Here is an 18,272-nt window from a genome sequence, read left to right as displayed (position 1 = left end):
TAAATTCCAGTATACGGATGTTTCTCTGTATTTGTTGAGTTGATGAGTTGAATGAAAATCCCAAGGAGAAAAGGTGAGCAAAAATGATATTGTACTTTCTATCCATCTGTTTATCCATTTCTTTTGAGTACAGAATCGTATTTTAATGATGTTACCGCATGTTTGATCACAGGAATCATTTCATGATGCATCATTTCATCTTTAAGTTCTTTGGTGGTTGTCAGTTCCTTGTGGGTGTGAGAATATAGAGATTAATTATCGGTAAGAATATCTGAGCAGCAGCTCAAATGGATTAAGTAAAAAGTACAGAGTAAGTATGCAGGTATATCCCTTCAGTTAATTAATAACAGTGATCTTCAATTTTACACAGATTATTAACTGCTATTGAACTGAGAATGAAAACTGATGGAATCTTCCCTTATGAAAACACTCAGTGATCACATTGTGAACGACTGCATTACAACTACTGTAGTTCCAAACAAACATAAACTGACTCGAGCAGGTAGAGATAAAGTTATTTGCTCTGGTAATAATTTAAACACACAAATTTCTCTAAAATTCACCACGGCCATGTTTTTTATTTCTTCTGCGTCCTACTATATGGATCTTCGAAGGAAAGTATATAAAATAAATGCACATCTATAAGACAAAAATGCTTACACGTTACAATATATACAGTAGTTACAGCACCAAAATACAACTGCATGCAATCCACTTATATTAAGCTTATTGGTTGACATTTTTTGAGGCATGACTTGAAAACTGACTCTTTTTTTCCGATTTCAGAGAGAGGTCAATAGAATAATGCTATAAAATGAATCTCAACAAGTGCATTTAAATGGAAGTTTATTCATTTGCATTCAAACGACAGGATGTCTGACATGACAGCACAAACAAATAAATTAGAAAAAAGCAACAAAATAAAAAAGTGAGCCAGGGTGTTAATATGGAGTGACATCTTAGCTCCTATTAACATCCTCTTTGCCATATTCAGACAAAACAACAATTCAGAACAAACCTTGTGGTTCATGGGCAGTCAACAAGCGTGTAGTTTCTCTCCCAGCTCAGCGACAGGTAATCTGTCTTTCTTTGTTTAATGTGGAAGCTTAAGGCCGGGTGTTGACACGGATGACCGAGTTATTCCTTTGTTTCACGCTCCAGCCTGTTTTCCTACTGTTTCAGTGTTTCACTCTGCCTCCTCTTTTTATTTACCTGATGCTCATCTGGGTATTGAATACATTTTTAACCAATAAAGACCCTTTTCTCCTGTGCCCTGAGCTATCATTCTTCCATTCTCAATGATCCTGATGACTGTGTATGAAAAGATGTTCATTCTGCCTTAAATACAGGATAAAACATAAACTTTAGTGGGTGTACAGCCGCCCACTCTTCGGAAGCGGCTCATTCTTCTGGCATAATAACCGACATAAGATTTTTTTTATGGGATTGTGCATGTTGGCACTGCTGAGGGGTTGCATTCTGGATTGTGTAGTTAAGTATGAATAGAGAGGAAATTGTCATGAATTATAAGAAACACTCATTTATTTTCAGATGTTGAAATTATTTGAGTTAATAAACAAATACAGCTGGAGCCCCTGGAGCCCCTGGGTGTTGGTGTTTGCTTTGGGGGAGCCACATCTTCACTCCACAGTAAAAAAACATTTAATATGGGTGAGCCTGGACTGATAATTGGATGTTTATCTCTGTGTGATAGTTTCAAGACCAGTTGGAATAAGTACTACTGATTTAATTTTAACCAAGTGACCATAAAATAATCACTTCGCTTCAACTCCAAGCAAATATTTTCAATTACTTCAGTGATATGAGTGAGTAAAGCTAAATGATTCAAGGTTTTGGTTTCCTCTAGCACTTTGAATTGGACTAACCCCTCAGGTTTTACAGTGTAGGTCTGCCTCCGACGCACAGCAGAGAGCCAGTCACCCGGCGGAGCCATTGGCTGGAGGCGGCAGGTCTGTGCGCACTGGAGATGGCCGCTCGCTGAAAGAGCGCTCAGACCGACTCAACGGACGGACCAGCCTGCATGGAACCATGTCTCAGTACGCTCTGGGAGGTAGGAAGCCCGAAGTCTTCTTGAATGTTACTTTTGTGTGTTAATGTGTTAAAGTATTAATGTGTTAATGTTAATGTTGCTGCTTTGGCCGTCAGTACTCTCTGTGTGGCGCTTTTGTTTTAATCCTTGTTGTGTCAGACTTGAAGAATAAATAAGCGGGATAGATTTAATTAAAAAAAAAACAAAAGTAAAATACTGCTAATGACTACTTTAATTGTCGTCATATACCAAGGAGAGGTGTTGTAGGGAGGAGGCTTCATAAACGCACAACTGAGTCAGCGGATAGAGGTGCGCCAACAGTTTGACGAGACAATTAAAATAGATCGTTTTATCACAGAGGTCAGAAGAAGCTTCAGACACTTTGTGTCACGAAAAGTGTTTAAATGGTCTCATGATTGTCTTGACTTCATGTCTGAGTGTTTAACAAACTCACTTTTGACACTTGAGTGATTGGCCTGCAGGTTTCTGCAGCAGCACAACTGGCTGGACTCTGGTTTCACCATTACCTCATTTGCGCCATAATGATGTCCTGGCCAGTCTGAGTCATATTTTAGAGCAATTCCGTCAGCCTGTATTTTCTAACATCACTAATGCTTCCAGCCATTCTGTCCTCTCATCTTTAAATGCCTGAATAGCTGCCTGCTCCTGCTCAGGATCATGGACACTTTGTCCACCACGGTCTTGACTTCGACATGCCTCATGTGATGAATGCTTTATGTATTCTACTTGTTTGAACACACCCCTCAGACGATCAGCTGCTGATTTAACAAATCTCTGCAGATCCAAAGATGGATCTTTGGTCTGCTCTATTTGTGTAGCTTGCCAATCATGGCATTTCAGTCCTACAAAGCAGGTATTTGGTCCCCCGTGATGTGAACACGTCCAGATACTCTAATACATGTCTTTCATTATTAGTGTTGTTTTTCTTGCAGCGGTCAGACAGCTGCTTTTTCACTACTCTGCACCAGTGTCTCTAAGGCATGAGTCATCCCAATGCTCCCTCATTATCTGACATTAAACTGACATCGGGGTTCAGCTTTAAAGGCTTAATTTTCTGTAAGGCTGGCAGACTTTTTTTTTTTTTAAACAATGTGGTTCTTTATATTTTAAATTATGATTGAAGATCCTCATTTTTGAGCTGTTACGTTCACTATCGGAGGGCTAATCTGAATGAAATAATGCAAATGGAATGGGGGATTTTTTTGTTTAATGTTAAGGAGCAGCTACAATGCTATCAAAATAAGAAGGGCTTCAAGTAGAGGGACGAATTCTGCCGAGATCAAACATTTGCTTTTAAGTAAATTAAAGTCTTATCCATGCACCGTTACATATCAGTTCAAGTCTGCAGGAGGTAGGGGAGAACACAAGTTATAGCATGAGTTATAACAAAAATAAGTTTGATATAAACATAAAGGACGTTATGGTAAAGATGAATTAGCTACACAAGCCAAACAGTGTGGAAGCTGGAGGGAGAGACATATATAACTGTGACACAAGATCAGTTGTGCTGAATAACCCTGACGATCCAACTGCACCAATCAGGAGGGAGAGGGCCCCACCTCCATCCCCCCATGATATCACTCCATTAAATCATCAAATCCAGTATATGAGAAAAAAAAATCTTCCATCAAAATGTGATCGTTTCATTTTGGTACGTTTTATAAAACTCTTTTCATTATTCATCAAAATGTTGAAAAGCGTCTCCTTTGTCCCTTTAGAGCCACTCTAAAGTGTAATGGGTTCTACTGTATTTGGCAAGGGTTCTATGCTCAGCCTCTGTAGTCATAGTCACAGTGCACACGCAGTGCACACGCAGTGCACACGCAATGCTCCTGCCTTGGATCAAAACAGTGACAATACCATTTATGCAATTATCATTACAACCCTGAGACATTTCCTCTTTAATCTCATCAAGGACGCAGAATGCAGACACAACAAGACAATGTTCAGAGTCAGATGTCCTCAGATATGTTCTAATGAATTTGGATAATCTTTCTTTTATTCCTGTACTGACAGATTGATAACACAAAGCAGATTGTAGTTCTATAGTTTGTGTCTATTTTTGTCTTTCACTGCTCATTTTCACTGTTTCTTCCAAGCCATCGGTTTGTTTTTCCTGATCACTATCAGATTCTCGCTCTGTTCCTCATTATTCCCACTAACTCAATATTAAACCGTGACCACTTTGGGGGTTTTTTTCTCTGTCCAGTTCACCTCCAGATCCTTCTGGCTGTGGGCCTGGCTGTGTTCTGCTACTGTCTGGTTCTGGGTTGCGTCCTTTGCTGTCGCAAGAGGAAGAGAGCTTCATCGGAAGACAAGGAGGCCGTTTTCTCGTCTCCTCATCCCGCTGAGAGCGTGACTGTAATGTTGACTCCATCTCTATGTACGCAGCCTGTCAAGCAGCAGTATGAAGAGCTAGATGGAGATGTGTTGGAATTCCCTTCCTCTAAAAGCAGTTCCTCTCCATCTGAGGATGATTTCACTACTCTGCCCTTTGACCCCAGTCCTACTAGATCAGCTGAGCTGGTGCAGTCTCTCGGGACTACCTTTCCGATGCAAAGCAGCAGCACCCCACCTGTTCCCTGCTCACCTAATAGGCGTGCGAGTCATGGCCGAGCCTCTCTCCCCTCCCTCACTAAGTTGAGTCTGGTATCCAAGTCTCGTCGGGCGGTGGGGCGGCGGAGCACCGTGAGCGGAGAAAGCTTTCTTTACGGCGAGAGCAGTCAACTAACGGCCGGTGCTGCTGGATCCTCCCTCCCCCCGGGGGAGTCTTGCACATCACAGTATGGCTCTAACTCTCTCTCCATCCACTCCAAGCCGACGCCTCTCCTGCACTTCTCTTTGCTCTTCTCTTCCGCATGCGGTACCCTGGTCGTCAACATCCTGGGGCTGTCGGGGGCAAGTCGCAGGCGCAGCGGGCTGTTTGTCCGGGCTAGCCTCCCTCCCCTCTGCCCCTCCCCTCAGCAGGTAGCCTCTCGACGCCGGAGCCTCAGCCCCGACCTCCACAGCCAAAGCTTTGTGCTGCAGGTGGGCTCTGTGGAAGAGCTGCGCAGCTGCACCTTGAGGCTTGCTGTGTACAGCAGGGACTTCACAGGCCTGAGAGAGGCTGCGCTGGGGTTGGTGGAGCTGCCCTGTGACCAGGTGGACTGGGAGACTGAAACCACCACCACCTTTACCAGGCAGCTTAGCCCAACTAAAGCCAAGCTCAAAAAGGTATATTCAGATTGTGTAACTTAATTAATGTACAAATGTGGCTCAAAGTGTTATAAAACAAAGACTGTATGTATGGTTACCAAATCAATACCTAGAAAGGACATTAGAGCAGAAGCAGAACATTCATGTAAACTTGAAAAGAGAGATAAAAGTAGAGATGCATGAAAACAGAACTGAAATGACAGGAATAAAAGTAAACTGAAAGGAAAACAATGGAAGACAGATTAATGGATGAGCTCATTGATTGCTGTTTGCAGGAATTATTCCTGAAAGTTGTACTGTATGTCACAGACCATACAGCTACAACTGGTAGCTGATAGCGACAAGTGTACCTTTAATATAGTTTTTATGGGGAATTACATCCCAGAACTACTTTTTTTGTCAGCTTTCGTGCTAAGTTAAACTAAGTAACTGGTGTATCAGGCATATTTCTCTCGGCTAGAAAGTCAGCAAGTTTATGTCAAACTATTACTGTACTTTAAATGAAAAGACTCAAGTCGGCTGGTAGATTGGCCGTTAACAGATGCAGCGTCCGCCGCTGGAGTCATGAGGCTCGTCTATGGGGTCACTTTGGTGCAGCCAGGTAAATTTTGTGCAGGTTTTTGCCTCAATGTCGCCTTACATCAGGCTTAACCAGAGACAATGAGGATGAGAACATATGAAGGACCAGATATAGAGTTTTTGAGGTCTTCAGTTTTTTTAGAGACTTCATACTTCAGAGTTTTTAAGTACAGATTAACATTGGTGTATTGCATCTCCATGCGTTTCCGAGTGTATTTATCCTTCGCTGACCACCGACTCCCTGATCGTAGGATAGTAATGTACTTTGATTTCGTATAAAATCCTCTAAAAATCTCCATTCCCTATCTGATTATACAGATAGGGAAACAACGCACACAGGCGACAGAATAAATACTGCATATCGTGTTGTATCCGTGAAGGAATGTAGCATTTAATCAGTGCTCCTGTTAGCCAGTTTTCCACAGTTGTTAGTCACGGTGATATTGTTGTTAGCAACTGCAGAGCAAGCACAGTGCAGCAAATTGGCTGTGTGCCCACGCCGTGCCCTCTGCGGCGCTGCTGAAACGCTGCCAGAGGGCATCAGCAACAGTAGGAAGGGAGTCCTGATGTTTCAGTGGACATTACTTTGTCAGGCTCTGATTTTTTACCAAAGAGATGCGCTGAGTGCTTGGTGGATACACTGGTATTATTTCTAAGATTAAAATGAATACAAATCAGAATCGGCTAAAATTTCTCCTGTCCCTCTTTAGTTCTCCCCCCAAAAACACACAGCCTGTTGCAGCTGCCCTTCCTCAATGACATGAACCCTCGGGTGTGAATGTGTGTAACTGCATGCTTGTTGTGAGGCAGGAGGTTGTGGCTCAGCAATCCTGATTATTCTGTATGAGTGGGTGTGAATGTGGAGGTTGTGTGCGTCTCAGGTCTCACAGGCGCTTGCTGGATTTATAGTAAAATCCCAGAGTTTGTAATCAGTGTAATGGGATCTTGTTTTGACATTTCCTGGGAATGGAGGTGGGGGATTAGAGGAGGATTAGATGATCTTATTTATTTTTACTTGCACATTTATTTTATGAAACTTATCTTGTTTGGTCTAGAGACAGTGTCACTGAGGAAAAGACAGGAGACAGAGCTGGAGGTAGCAGAGATGAAGATGCTGAGGTTCTCTCTGGGAGTGACCAGGAAGGATAGGATCAGGAATGAGTACATCAGAGGGACAGCACATGTTGGAGGTTTTGGAGATAAAGTCAGAGAGGCCAGACTGAGATGGTTTGGACATGTCCAGAGGAGAGATAGTGAATATATTGGTAGAAGGATGCTGAGTTTTGAATTGTCAGGCAGGAGGCCTAGAGGAAGGCCAAAGAGGAGGTTTATGGATGTAGTGAAAGAGGACATGAAGGTAGCTGGTGTGAGAGAAGAGCATGCAGAAGACAGGGTTAGATGGAGGCAACTGATTCCCTGTGGTGACCCCTGAAGGGAAAAGCTGAAAGGAGAAGAAGAAGATTTATTTTATGAAAGTCATACATCATTCTCAGCAAATTGTCACTAGCCTCAAATTTCTATCTGTAGTTCCTGAACATAGCAATAAGATGTTTTTGGAAATGACTTGACCATTATGAATGAATACGTTGTCCTTAGCAAATACTTGATGGTGCAAATTCTAGTAACTTTTATTTTGGTTTTGGTTTTGAGTTGGAATTAAAATCATTTTCATGGTCAGCTCGTTCTGACCTTTGCAGGGTCAGATTGACTTATTTCAGCATGTGGCCTGAAACGAGATACATCAACTGGATTTACTCTACTGGAAAGTGAAAAGAGCTTAAAGTCACAGATTGTCAGTTCAGACAATAACGATACCAAATATTACCAGAGGTCTTTTACCATTACAGTGAGTCAGTACGTAAACTCTGCCATCAAACCAAAATGACATACACTTCCTTCTTCTTTTTTTAATTAAAAAAGGGATATCATTTAAAATGTCAAATAAAGAAGCTAATTGACAAATCCTTTTTACCCTGAATGCAGTTCAATACAGCAAAAGATATTTATTATTTAAATTGAAAATCTCATGTTTTTAAATATAAATATAAGCTTAATCAGAATATTATGGTGGCAGCATGGTAGTACAGTGGGTAGCGCTGTCTCCACACAGCAAGGCGGTTCCGGTTCACTTTGGCCGGTCTGAAATTGCCCGTAGGTGTGTGTGTGTGTTTGTCTGTCCTATTTATGGCTTCGCGGCGCAGAGGTGTCGCGCCCGGAATATACCCTGTCTCACACCCCCAATCGGCTGGGATAGGCTCCAGCACCCCGAGAACCGTGACAGCAGATGAAGTCGGTATGGAAAATGAATTAATGAATTTTATGCCCACAAGACACTTCAAAAACCTCGGGCACCTGTTTGGGGACACACACACACACACAGTTGTTGAAGTCTTAAAAGTGGATTTCTGGCTTATTTTTGCCTGTTGTATTTGGCCATGCATAAACTAACTGTGAGCATGTTGAGTTTTTGATAATTTGGTCCAATGCCACCATCTGCTGGATTGTCTCTTGTTTCCATTCTGGAATTGGCATGGCCAGTGTGAAAACACGTAAGATGGAAATGTCTGTGCTTTTAGCTGCATGTGTGAAAAAATAAAATCAGTATCAGTAAAGAAAAGCATCCTACCAAATTTCATTTGACTTTTGTGTGACTTCTGGATGGATGTTGATGAAAGTTGTTGGGAGGGTCGTATATGTGACGGGAATGTATCCATGTAAAAAGACTCCCCTTTAAAAAGACAGTTTAAGTGCGAGTGAGTCTCTGAGGTGAAATGCTGGTGACAGAGGCAGTGAACTGAATCTTGGATAAAAATCTATTTGCACTTTGCTGCCCGGCGGGCAAAAGTGATGCCATTTGACAGGAAGCTGTAACTCGTCACGCTCTCTAAACAAAGGCAATGAAATGTGGCATGAGATCAGGTAGACATCACATCATAATCACACATTAGATGTTACATAACAATTTAAAGTGGATTTTTGCACAAGTGGTCTAATTGGTTTAATCCCAACAACTACACATGACCATTATAACCGCTTGAAGTGGTTTAAACAATGATCCTGCTATAGCCTAGCTTTCTTTAGACATCGGATCAAAACAGATGACATCTGGGATTCTTTCTGACTCTGAAGGGCTTCCTTACTTTGACAAATAATGACTTTGCAGCATAACATTTTGTCAAAGCTGTGCTTGACTCACTCACTAAGTGGACTGCAGACATATAGCCATGAGCAGCAGAGCACCAGCTTTGATCTTTGACCAATGCAAGTAGGTCAGGGTAAAATTTTGAAGTCATGGGTGTTGCGGGATGTTACAGCCTCTGACTGCCTTGTTTTATTGAATCTGCTCAATTTCTCCTTGGTTTCTTTTCATGAAACTTTCCAAAGAATGAATGGATCATCTGTGGACTGAAAGAATATTCTTTCCCCTCGGGTTCTAAATGTTTGACGTCTCTCTTTATTTCTTCTCTTACCCTTTCTCCCATCCTCAGAGTGTGAGTTCTCAGGAAACGTTGGGTCACAGAAAGAGCTTGGTGTGTGTGCCGCGAGCTTTGGGCCAGCTGTTAATCTTACTGCAGTACCAGACTGTGGCCCAGCGCATCAAGGTGATGGTCCGAAAGGCCGAGAATCTGACCAAGCTGACACGGATCCCTGGAGCTCCAGGTAAAGACCAAAACTATCCCCAAACTTGCTGTATAATGCCGTATATACAGCGTTTATTCTGTAGGCTTGCTGCAGCTTCTACACCTACTGGACACGTTTAGGGAATGATAATAATGTCACACTGTGTGCTGTCTTTGGAAACATGAAGCTATAACATTTTATGGATATGGATCAATAACAAATCACCAAATAATGCTGGGGGTCTGAAAAGATGGGCAGTCCTGCAGAATCATGTGATTCTTCAATACCTTGTGAGTTTATCTTCAAGTCTTACAGACAAGCAAGCCATTCAATCAATCGTCGAAATAAATATTCCATTGTAGACACATTTAGTGTTTTATGTACAGTTACAGTTAAATATTGTTATTTATTTAGTATGTTTGATTTTTATTAATTTTGCTTCACAATATAAAATCCATAAAAAAATTAAGTTAGTTATTTAACTAAGTTAAATGTCACACTTTTTTAGATCAACCAAAGGCAATTGGTAGAAACACGCTAGAACATTTGTCTGAATTCCCGTCTACAGCTTGTAGCTTAATCAGATTATCGACCAATCAGCCTGTTGTCATTTCCTCTCCTGTCCTGTATTGTCTCTCACTGCATGTGATTCAAAGCTCTGCTGTGATGATGATGTGCAGGAAAGGATGAAACAGGGGGAAAACTTCATGTTTGGCTTTGCAGACATTCATGCTACCCAGATCATGCTAGATCACAGTATTTAATAAATTCTTCTGTTCATAATCTTTATGGACAGAAGTGTTAGATGCATACAGAGATACTGGATAGGGGAGCAAAACATTTCCTTTCGGTTTTTTGCTGATTATGCTGTGCCGTCGGCCTCATCAAACCTAGATCTTCAATTTTTGGGGGGACAGCGTGTAGCTGAGTTTAAAGCGAGTGGGGTGGGGATCAGCATCTCCAAATCTGATGCCATGGTCATTGACCAAAAAAAAAGTGGACGTGTTCCAGTATCTTGGGGTCTTGTCCACAAGTGAGGGAAAGCAGAATGTGAGATTGACAGATGAATTGGTACGGTGGCTGCAGTGGTTGCTGTGTAGGTCTGCTGTGGTGAAGAAGGAGCTCAGCCGAAAGAGATTTACCGGTCAAATCATGTTCTTACTCTCACCTATCATCATGACCCTTGGGTCATGGCCAAAAGAACAAGATCCCAGATACAGGCTGTTGAAATGAGTGTCCTCTGTAGGGTGACTGGGCTAACGGTGACTGGGCCCACCATTAGAGATAAGCTCAGTCACCAGGGAGGAACTCGAAGTAGAGCTACAAGGTCTCAACATTGAGACGGACCAGCTGAGGTGGATAAGGCATTTGTTTCTGATGCCATCTGCTCTCTGCCATGGGGAGGAGCTCTGGGCATGTCCCTCTGGGAGGTGGCCTCAGGGAAGACGTAGGACACACTGGAGAGACTATGCTGTTTGCCTGGCCTAGGAACACATTGGGATCACCCAGAAAGAGCTACAGGAGGTGTCTGGGGACAGAGCAGTCTGGACATCCCTGCTCCGACTGTTGCCTGTGCGACCTGGCCCCCGGATGGATGGATGGACGGATGATATAGATGTGGGATGGTGACGGTGGAGGGCTGTGCTGAACATTTCATAAAGCAACACATTCATTTATTAAAACTGGCACTGACCAAAAATCATGTTAATGATTTTGTCACTTTTGTCACAGAAGGTAACACGTGTGTCTTCCAGAGAACAAAATCAGGAGTTATGACCTAATCTTTTTTCTCACAGACCACTATGTTGTCATCAACCTGCGTCAGGATGAGAAAGTCCTCGGTACAAAAGAGACTAAAGGGGCCAGTGGCCCCAACCCTGTCTGGAATGCTCCTTTTCTCTTTGACCTGCCTTCTGGTGACATCACTCAGCTCCCATTGGCCCTTGAATTTATCATCATGCAGGTATGGAGCAGGATGCTGAAAAGCAAAGTGTTAAACGTTAATCTGAAGTTTTATTTTAATAAACGGACATATTCATAATTTAACATCTTCATGCTTTAATTTCATTAAACATATCTGCAGGGTCGTCTTTACACCAAGAGCAGCATTCTTGGTCGTGTGTTGATTGGCAGAGACGCTTTGGAGGTGGGACAAGATCACTGGAAGGAAATGTGCAGTCATGGGCAAACAGAAACGGCCCACTGGCACACCATCCAATCAGATCCTTCATATTAGAGGCAAACTGCTTTCCCACTATCACCAAGTGATTGATTTAAATGTGAATAACATTTATGAAGATGGGGGTGCCTAATCCTCACCTCCCACATTGAAAGTATTTATTGTGTTAGTTGTTATTTATTGTTGTTGCTAATATGACAGCTTTGATAGTGTCTCGTGTAATTGATCAGTAGAAAATATTTGGTGGTAAATCTGTTTTCAGGACAGTCTGGAGGGAGAAGCACTCCTCCCCGAAAGAAGAAGAAAATTGTTTTGGTATTTATTCCCAATTCCCCAAATTGCGCTGCTAAAGTGGGTCATTTTTCCTTGTGAAAAGATGCAACAAATGTTAATACTGACTAAAACGAGATTGACTATATTTAGCTACTGTATTGTATATGTTGTCACTATTGGGTATGTTGTTGTGCATTATGTTGGTCCAGTATTTGTCCACATGCTGTAAACACTTCTTATTAATTCTTTATGAATGAGGCCGCCTGGGCTTCATCTTGTGTGGCATACCTGTGGAATTTTTAAAAATGTTGTTGTTTCATTGAGGATGTGTATTTATTTTGTTCTTGTTTTTAATCCACTGGAAGCTACAACACATGTGTGAGCCTGGTGGTTGATAGATGTCACACTTTAGTTTTTAGAATATCTTTAATAGGGAAATACTACAGTGATTTATTGATAAAATGTTCAGTTGTGTGCATTTGACCTCTGTGTTGTAAATACATTATATCATTGTTAGCTTGTACAGCAGGTGGATATAACAATGAACAAGAGCTATTTCTTCAGCTGTGTGTCATATGACCTTTGCTAGCGGACTAACAGAGACCGAGCAGCAGCTTTACCAGATATTGTTACTGTCTATTTTGCACTATATATCGAACTATTACACCATATATAAACTGCTGTCTCCTTGTTATTAAATTTCATGATTGAACGTAATCTGTAAAGGTGTGTCAATTTATGAGTCCTCCTGTAAGAGACGCCCAGCAAAGAATAACAGTTAACTTCAATTCACTGAGCTTTCTCTGCAGTCAGTGGAGCGTCAACAACCTGAAAGAACTGTTATATATTAGACAACGTCAAAGAGAGTTAACAGCAACAGTTGAAAACTAACTCACTGTATCATTAATCCTTAAGTCATTTAGTTAAATCTATCACACAAAGACAACATTCTAAAAGCAAAAACTGAAGATTCTCCCTTTTGTAAATCCTTAGATACAATGAGCTTGATTCAGCTTGAAAAAAATTATTACAATAGATAATTGATTAATATTAACATAGTTGGACATCAGGAGTTCATCTTTTTTAGCCATGAAATTTATAAATCAAGGAATCAAATTAAGAAATTGATTTCCAGATTTCTTATCAGTATCTCATACTAATAATACAATGATAAATAAATGAATAAATAAGTAGAAAATAATTGTTTAGGTGTATAAAACTGGTGGAACCAGCGATGTTGTTTGGTCTAGAGACAGTGTCACTGAGGAAAAGACAGGAGACAGAGCTGGAGGTAGCAGAGATGAAGATGCTGAGGTTCTCTCTGGGAGTGACCAGGAAGGATAGGATCAGGAATGAGTACATCAGAGGGACAGCACATGTTAGAGGTTTTGGAGATAAAGTCAGAGAGGCCAGACTGAGACGGTTTGGACATGTCCAGAGGAGAGATAGTGAATATATTGGTAGAAGGATGCTGAGTTTTGAACTGCCAGGCAGGAGGCCTACAGGAAGACCAAAGAGGAGGTTTATGGATGTAGTGAAAGAGGACATGAAGGTAGTTGGTGTGAGAGAAGAGGATGCAGAAGACAGGGTTAGATGGAAGCAACTGGTTCGCTGTGGCGACCCCTGAAGGGAAAAGCCAAAAGGAGAAGAAGAAGAAGAAGTAAAAAATAGTTTAATGTTTGAAATATGTAAGCACTACATAACATTTATCAGGTTTCAAATGTTTAATGTAAACATGACAACTGAAATGATAATAACTGAGATGACTTTATAGTAGTGTTACATTTTGTTGATCATGGTTCTATTTCGCTGATGTTTGTTGTGTATCGATTATGGTGAAGCATGCTGACATCATGCATTGTTTAAACTGAATATGAATTATTTTACTTTAAAAACGGATCAGTTTTTTTAAAAAATCACAATAAAATAATTAACAGGGAATTTGTGTATGTCATTGGTTTTACATGAGGCTCCAGAAACTCTGGTTTTAATCGTGTTACCAAACGTCAACCAGCGAAAGTTGTTTATGATAAGAGAGACCAGAATCACATGTAGGAATATGTCAGACATGAGATCTGATACATGGACAAAAGTATTGGGACATCTGGCCCCCAACACTTACAGGAACATTTATGACATCCCATTTTAACCTTACTCTCATAGCTAGAACAACTTCCACTCTACTGGGAAAGCTTTCTGCAAGGGTCATCCAGTGATGTTGGATGTGATGTGATGTGATGTGATGTGTGGAGAGAAGGCACAGCAGTCTCTGCCCAAGTTCATCCCACAGGTGTTTAATGGGGCTGAGGTCCCAATTGGAAGCATACTGTTTTCCAAAATGTGTTGGCATGTGGCAGATTTCTCCTCAGAAGACATAAGGTACGAAACAGTTGGCACACAGTCAGGTAGGTACTCCGACATCTGCCAAACCCAGACTCATTCATCAAACTGGCAGAAAGAGAAGCATGACTCATCAGTCCACCTGACGTGTTTCCACAGCTTCAGACTCCGTTGATGCAGTATTTTACTCCTCTCCAGCCAATGATCGGTTTCCTGCTTGGTGATGTAATCTTCGCAGTGCAGCAGCTCGGCCACAAAAATCCATTCCACGAAGCTCCGAGTGCACTGCGTTTATGTTCACGATGATGCCAGAGAAAGTAGAACTGCAATTATTAAATCAACTAAGAATTCCTAATTTTTATGCACCATTCACTATGACACTTCTACTAGAACTGCCAGTTTGATTTTGCGGCTCCAAAAAGTCCTTCATTCAGCTCACTGATTTGGTTTGTGAGGCAGACACCATCTCTACCTTCAGCAGTAGACGGAAGACATTCCTTTTTAATAAATCCTGTCGTTAATTCATCAAATAGTTCTACTGTCATTAGCCTAGATTGACCCAAGAACCTCCCACAACACACTGGTCTGTTTATTCACATTCCGTCAATACACATTACTAACTTCTTTTCTCCTCCACAGTTGCTTGTTCTCTCCCTCCTTCTGTTGTCCCTCCATCTGTCTCAGTTTGCAGGTCCTTCTATCCAGGGAACCTGGACCTGACTGTCCAACTGTTGCCATCACTGCCAGCATTAGCATCTGTAGTTTTAGTATTTCCTTTATAACAGCTCTTAAATCACAGCAGTTTCATCCACATACAGTATTATGAACCACTGGATAGATATACTGTATTGTAATTCCATTATGTTCTATCTGCTCCTGTTCTCGGTCCTGTCTCTCTCCCTCCTGCTCCATGTCGTTGTCTCTCTGTCGTTCTCTCTCTCTCTGTTATTGTCTTTATCTTTCTACCTCGTTTCTTAATTTATGTATTTATTTCTTTTCCTTTTTTTTTTGCATTTATTTTAATTTTTGTATCTTTTGTCGCTCTGTCACCGACTTGCTCTCTTTTTCACATCTGAATTGCTGTTGTTTCTAAATACTTTTCAATATTATCACTAATTGGTGAACGTGGACTATCAAGGGAGGAAACTTCACATGGTGACTTACTGCATAGCTGACATCATGACAGTGTCACACTAGATTTCCACAACCTATTTGTACATAAATATATGTAGTTGTGACTGCATGGCTAAGTTGATGGCAATGGTATTAATGAGGTATTACAAAGCTGCAATAGCTCTGCAGCTCTGATGTGACAGAGAGGCAGATATTGGATCTGCTGCAGACAACATGAATAATTAAAAATTTGTTCTGAAATGTTGGAAGAATGCATTCAGTCAAAATTTAAGTAAATAAAAACAAACAATTTAAAAAAACCCCTAAAAATTAAGACCTAAGAGACACTCCTTCCACTTTGGCTTCTGGAAAAATTCAATACCATTTCTAATGCTTGGCTTTAATTTATGAAGACATTGATGAGACAAATCAAAGCCCACCTCTTGGCCCTTCCTGATGGATTCCTCACCCTGCTTGGTTCACATCATCTGGTCTGATGGAGATGCTGTGGTAAATGTTAACCCTACGACTACATTGTTTAGTCATTATTTCCGTTTCACAGTGGGTGACATCCCTCCCTATAGCTATAAATACACATAGGATGTGCACTCCAATGACTTCTTGGAGATCTGTAAATATATGTGACAACCACATACAGAGTTTTACAACATACAGAAAAAATACACACACCAATGCACACACCCATTTGACAATGTCACATCCTGGGTCTTTGTGAGTCAGAACCATTACAATGTGTGAAAAGGGGAAATTAGCATCTCATGCTTCCAGTTAGCCAGAAAGCATATCCTTACTCGATTAAGCTCATTATTTTGAGTCATTATTCCCATTTAGCTTTTTTGTGTCTTTCCATATAAATGAATAGTTTTTTAAAATGCCGGAAATTGAGCCCACATGTGTCTCAAGGTACTCTGGAGGGCAGAGTAATTTATTACTTTAATTTGGCTCAGTTGTTTAAACAGTTGTTTATAATTGTTGTTGAATTCAGTATCGTTGTTTTTGAATTCATTCACTAATGATGTACTGGATGAGTTTGAGTTCTCTTCATTTTAAGGCCCTACATTTTTTTAAGATGCTTTTTTTGTAGTTAAAGAATACTTCTCTTAAACATGAAATCCAAAATAAATACTGAAATGAATGAATACATTTCCTGCCAGAAAGCCTTTGATACAGACCCTGGATCTCCCCTCTACCTCTGAAAAACGACTAATTGCATCAAACAAGTAGCACTGAATGTGTAATATATTGCTGGGATATGCTCCAGCAACCCGTGTGACTCACAAAAACGGAGAAGTGGTACAGAAAATGAACGAATGAAATAATGAATGAATGAAAAAGTGATCATCCTTGGCTCAAGATCCACCCCTAAAGGAAATGTCCTCAAAATTATATCATGATTTTCAACATTTCAAGACATTTTCATGAAAGCAAAATAAATGACAAGAAATACGACAGCAGCAGCTCATGTGTTTCTATGTCTACAGGCGCTTTGTGTGCTTCAGTCCCATATGTGTGTATAGCATGCTGTATATTTAGATTGTAAAATTAATTAATAATAGTAAAACAAACAAAAAACAAAAGTTGATCACATGATCTTGTCTAAAAAGTACACTATCCTCTCCTCATGTGGGACAGACAAAAACATCCAACCTAACTTTGTCCATTCCAGTGAGCAGCAGTTTTCTATATGGGTGCGAATGCCTCACGTGTGGCCTGTGTGATTTATAATCTGCGGCTCATTATGATTAGTAACCATTAAATCTCGCAGTGATTTGGGGACTGATGAGTTATATAAGGCTGGACCTTGATCTGACGTTTGATGTCTGTCACTGTGCAACTGCTCTTATCCAAGGAGAAAGCGGAGCCTCCTTTGACAACATACACATAAGAAAACGACTTAACAAGGTCCCACACACTGACTCATCCCCATATATACTACGGTGTCAGACTGTCAAAGAGTGAGACTGTTAAGAATCGAGGCAACAACTGAACCCAAACACAGCACCCGGCAAAAAGTTGATTTCTTGAGGCAAAACAGGGCAAGCTGGGCAGAAGGAAGTTTCAGGATGAGGATGGTCCAGTGGCTAGAAACCAGGAGTGAAGCTGATGATGATGGTGGCGGCAGGGCAGGCAGATGATGAAAGCTGCTGGCACCAGAATCCTGGAGCACATGGGGAAAATATTTAGTGACAGGATCCAAAGAAACACAAGGAATCATGAAAAAAAATGGAGTCTTGTTAATAACAGTATGTCAACGGACGATCGGTTAAGACTATGGGGAGGAAACTTGGTCTCATTTTAGCTTTAGTCCAGGCTAGAATGTTTCTGAAATAGTTATGTAAATTATCATTGAATTTAATCCAGATGTTAATGCTTACCATCAGGTCAATTCTGAAGTTTCTCTCCACAGTTACAATGAAACGGACCAGGTTTCTGATTCAAACTCTTCCTTGTGGTGCCCTCCTGTGGAATTATGAGGTAAAGCATCTGAATCTGGAGGGGGAAACCTTTTGATGACGACACAGCTCACACATAAAATCTTTATGGTTGTGAAGGAAATTACAAACAGTTGCGACTCTGAAGGGTGCTGTCTCCATCTCACCAATTAGTAAAACAACATTTACACACAAAATCCTGCACATAATTTTACACAATCCCTTATGATTGTAAATACGTGGGTGTGGATGGAAGATAATATCTGTGCCTGGGCCTGTGTGTGAGATTCCACTGTCAGCCCGCACATCTGGAGTCCACTAGGTAGGGATCAGACGACCGCATCTGAGATAGGATCTATAGACTTCTCTGTGATCATGATTAATGAACACTCAGATTGATTAGATCAACTTTCACACTCTTTGGTGCCGGATCAGAACTTTAACCCCT

At 41.0% G+C, this 18,272-nt stretch overlaps 1 protein-coding gene across 1 annotated transcript; it reads left to right on the top strand.

The window, feature by feature from the left end:
- The first annotated feature begins 1,947 nt into the window (after positions 1-1,947).
- On the top strand, positions 1,948-12,615 carry LOC137595619 (synaptotagmin-5). The gene is made up of 5 exons (XM_068315836.1): positions 1,948-2,071; positions 4,281-5,284; positions 9,334-9,505; positions 11,263-11,429; positions 11,550-12,615. Exons 1-5 carry the CDS (start codon positions 2,050-2,052, stop codon positions 11,700-11,702), a joined length of 1,518 nt encoding a protein of 505 aa, XP_068171937.1. The 5' UTR covers positions 1,948-2,049; the 3' UTR covers positions 11,703-12,615.
- The last annotated feature ends 5,657 nt before the right edge of the window (positions 12,616-18,272 follow it).

The sequence above is a fragment of the Antennarius striatus genome, chromosome 1 (assembly GCF_040054535.1).
Source record: "Antennarius striatus isolate MH-2024 chromosome 1, ASM4005453v1, whole genome shotgun sequence".
NCBI lineage: Eukaryota > Metazoa > Chordata > Actinopteri > Lophiiformes > Antennariidae > Antennarius > Antennarius striatus.
This window is presented reverse-complemented; position numbering and strand designations above follow the sequence as displayed.

Excerpts from the sequence above, each read along its gene's own strand:
- LOC137595619 (XM_068315836.1), top strand. The coding sequence starts at position 2,050 with ATGTCTCAGTACGCTCTGGGAG. Across the intron at positions 2,072-4,280 it reads GTCTCAGTACGCTCTGGGAG|TTCACCTCCAGATCCTTCTG; the intron begins GTAGGAAGCCCG and ends TTCTCTGTCCAG. Across the intron at positions 11,430-11,549 it reads TTGAATTTATCATCATGCAG|GGTCGTCTTTACACCAAGAG; the intron begins GTATGGAGCAGG and ends ACATATCTGCAG.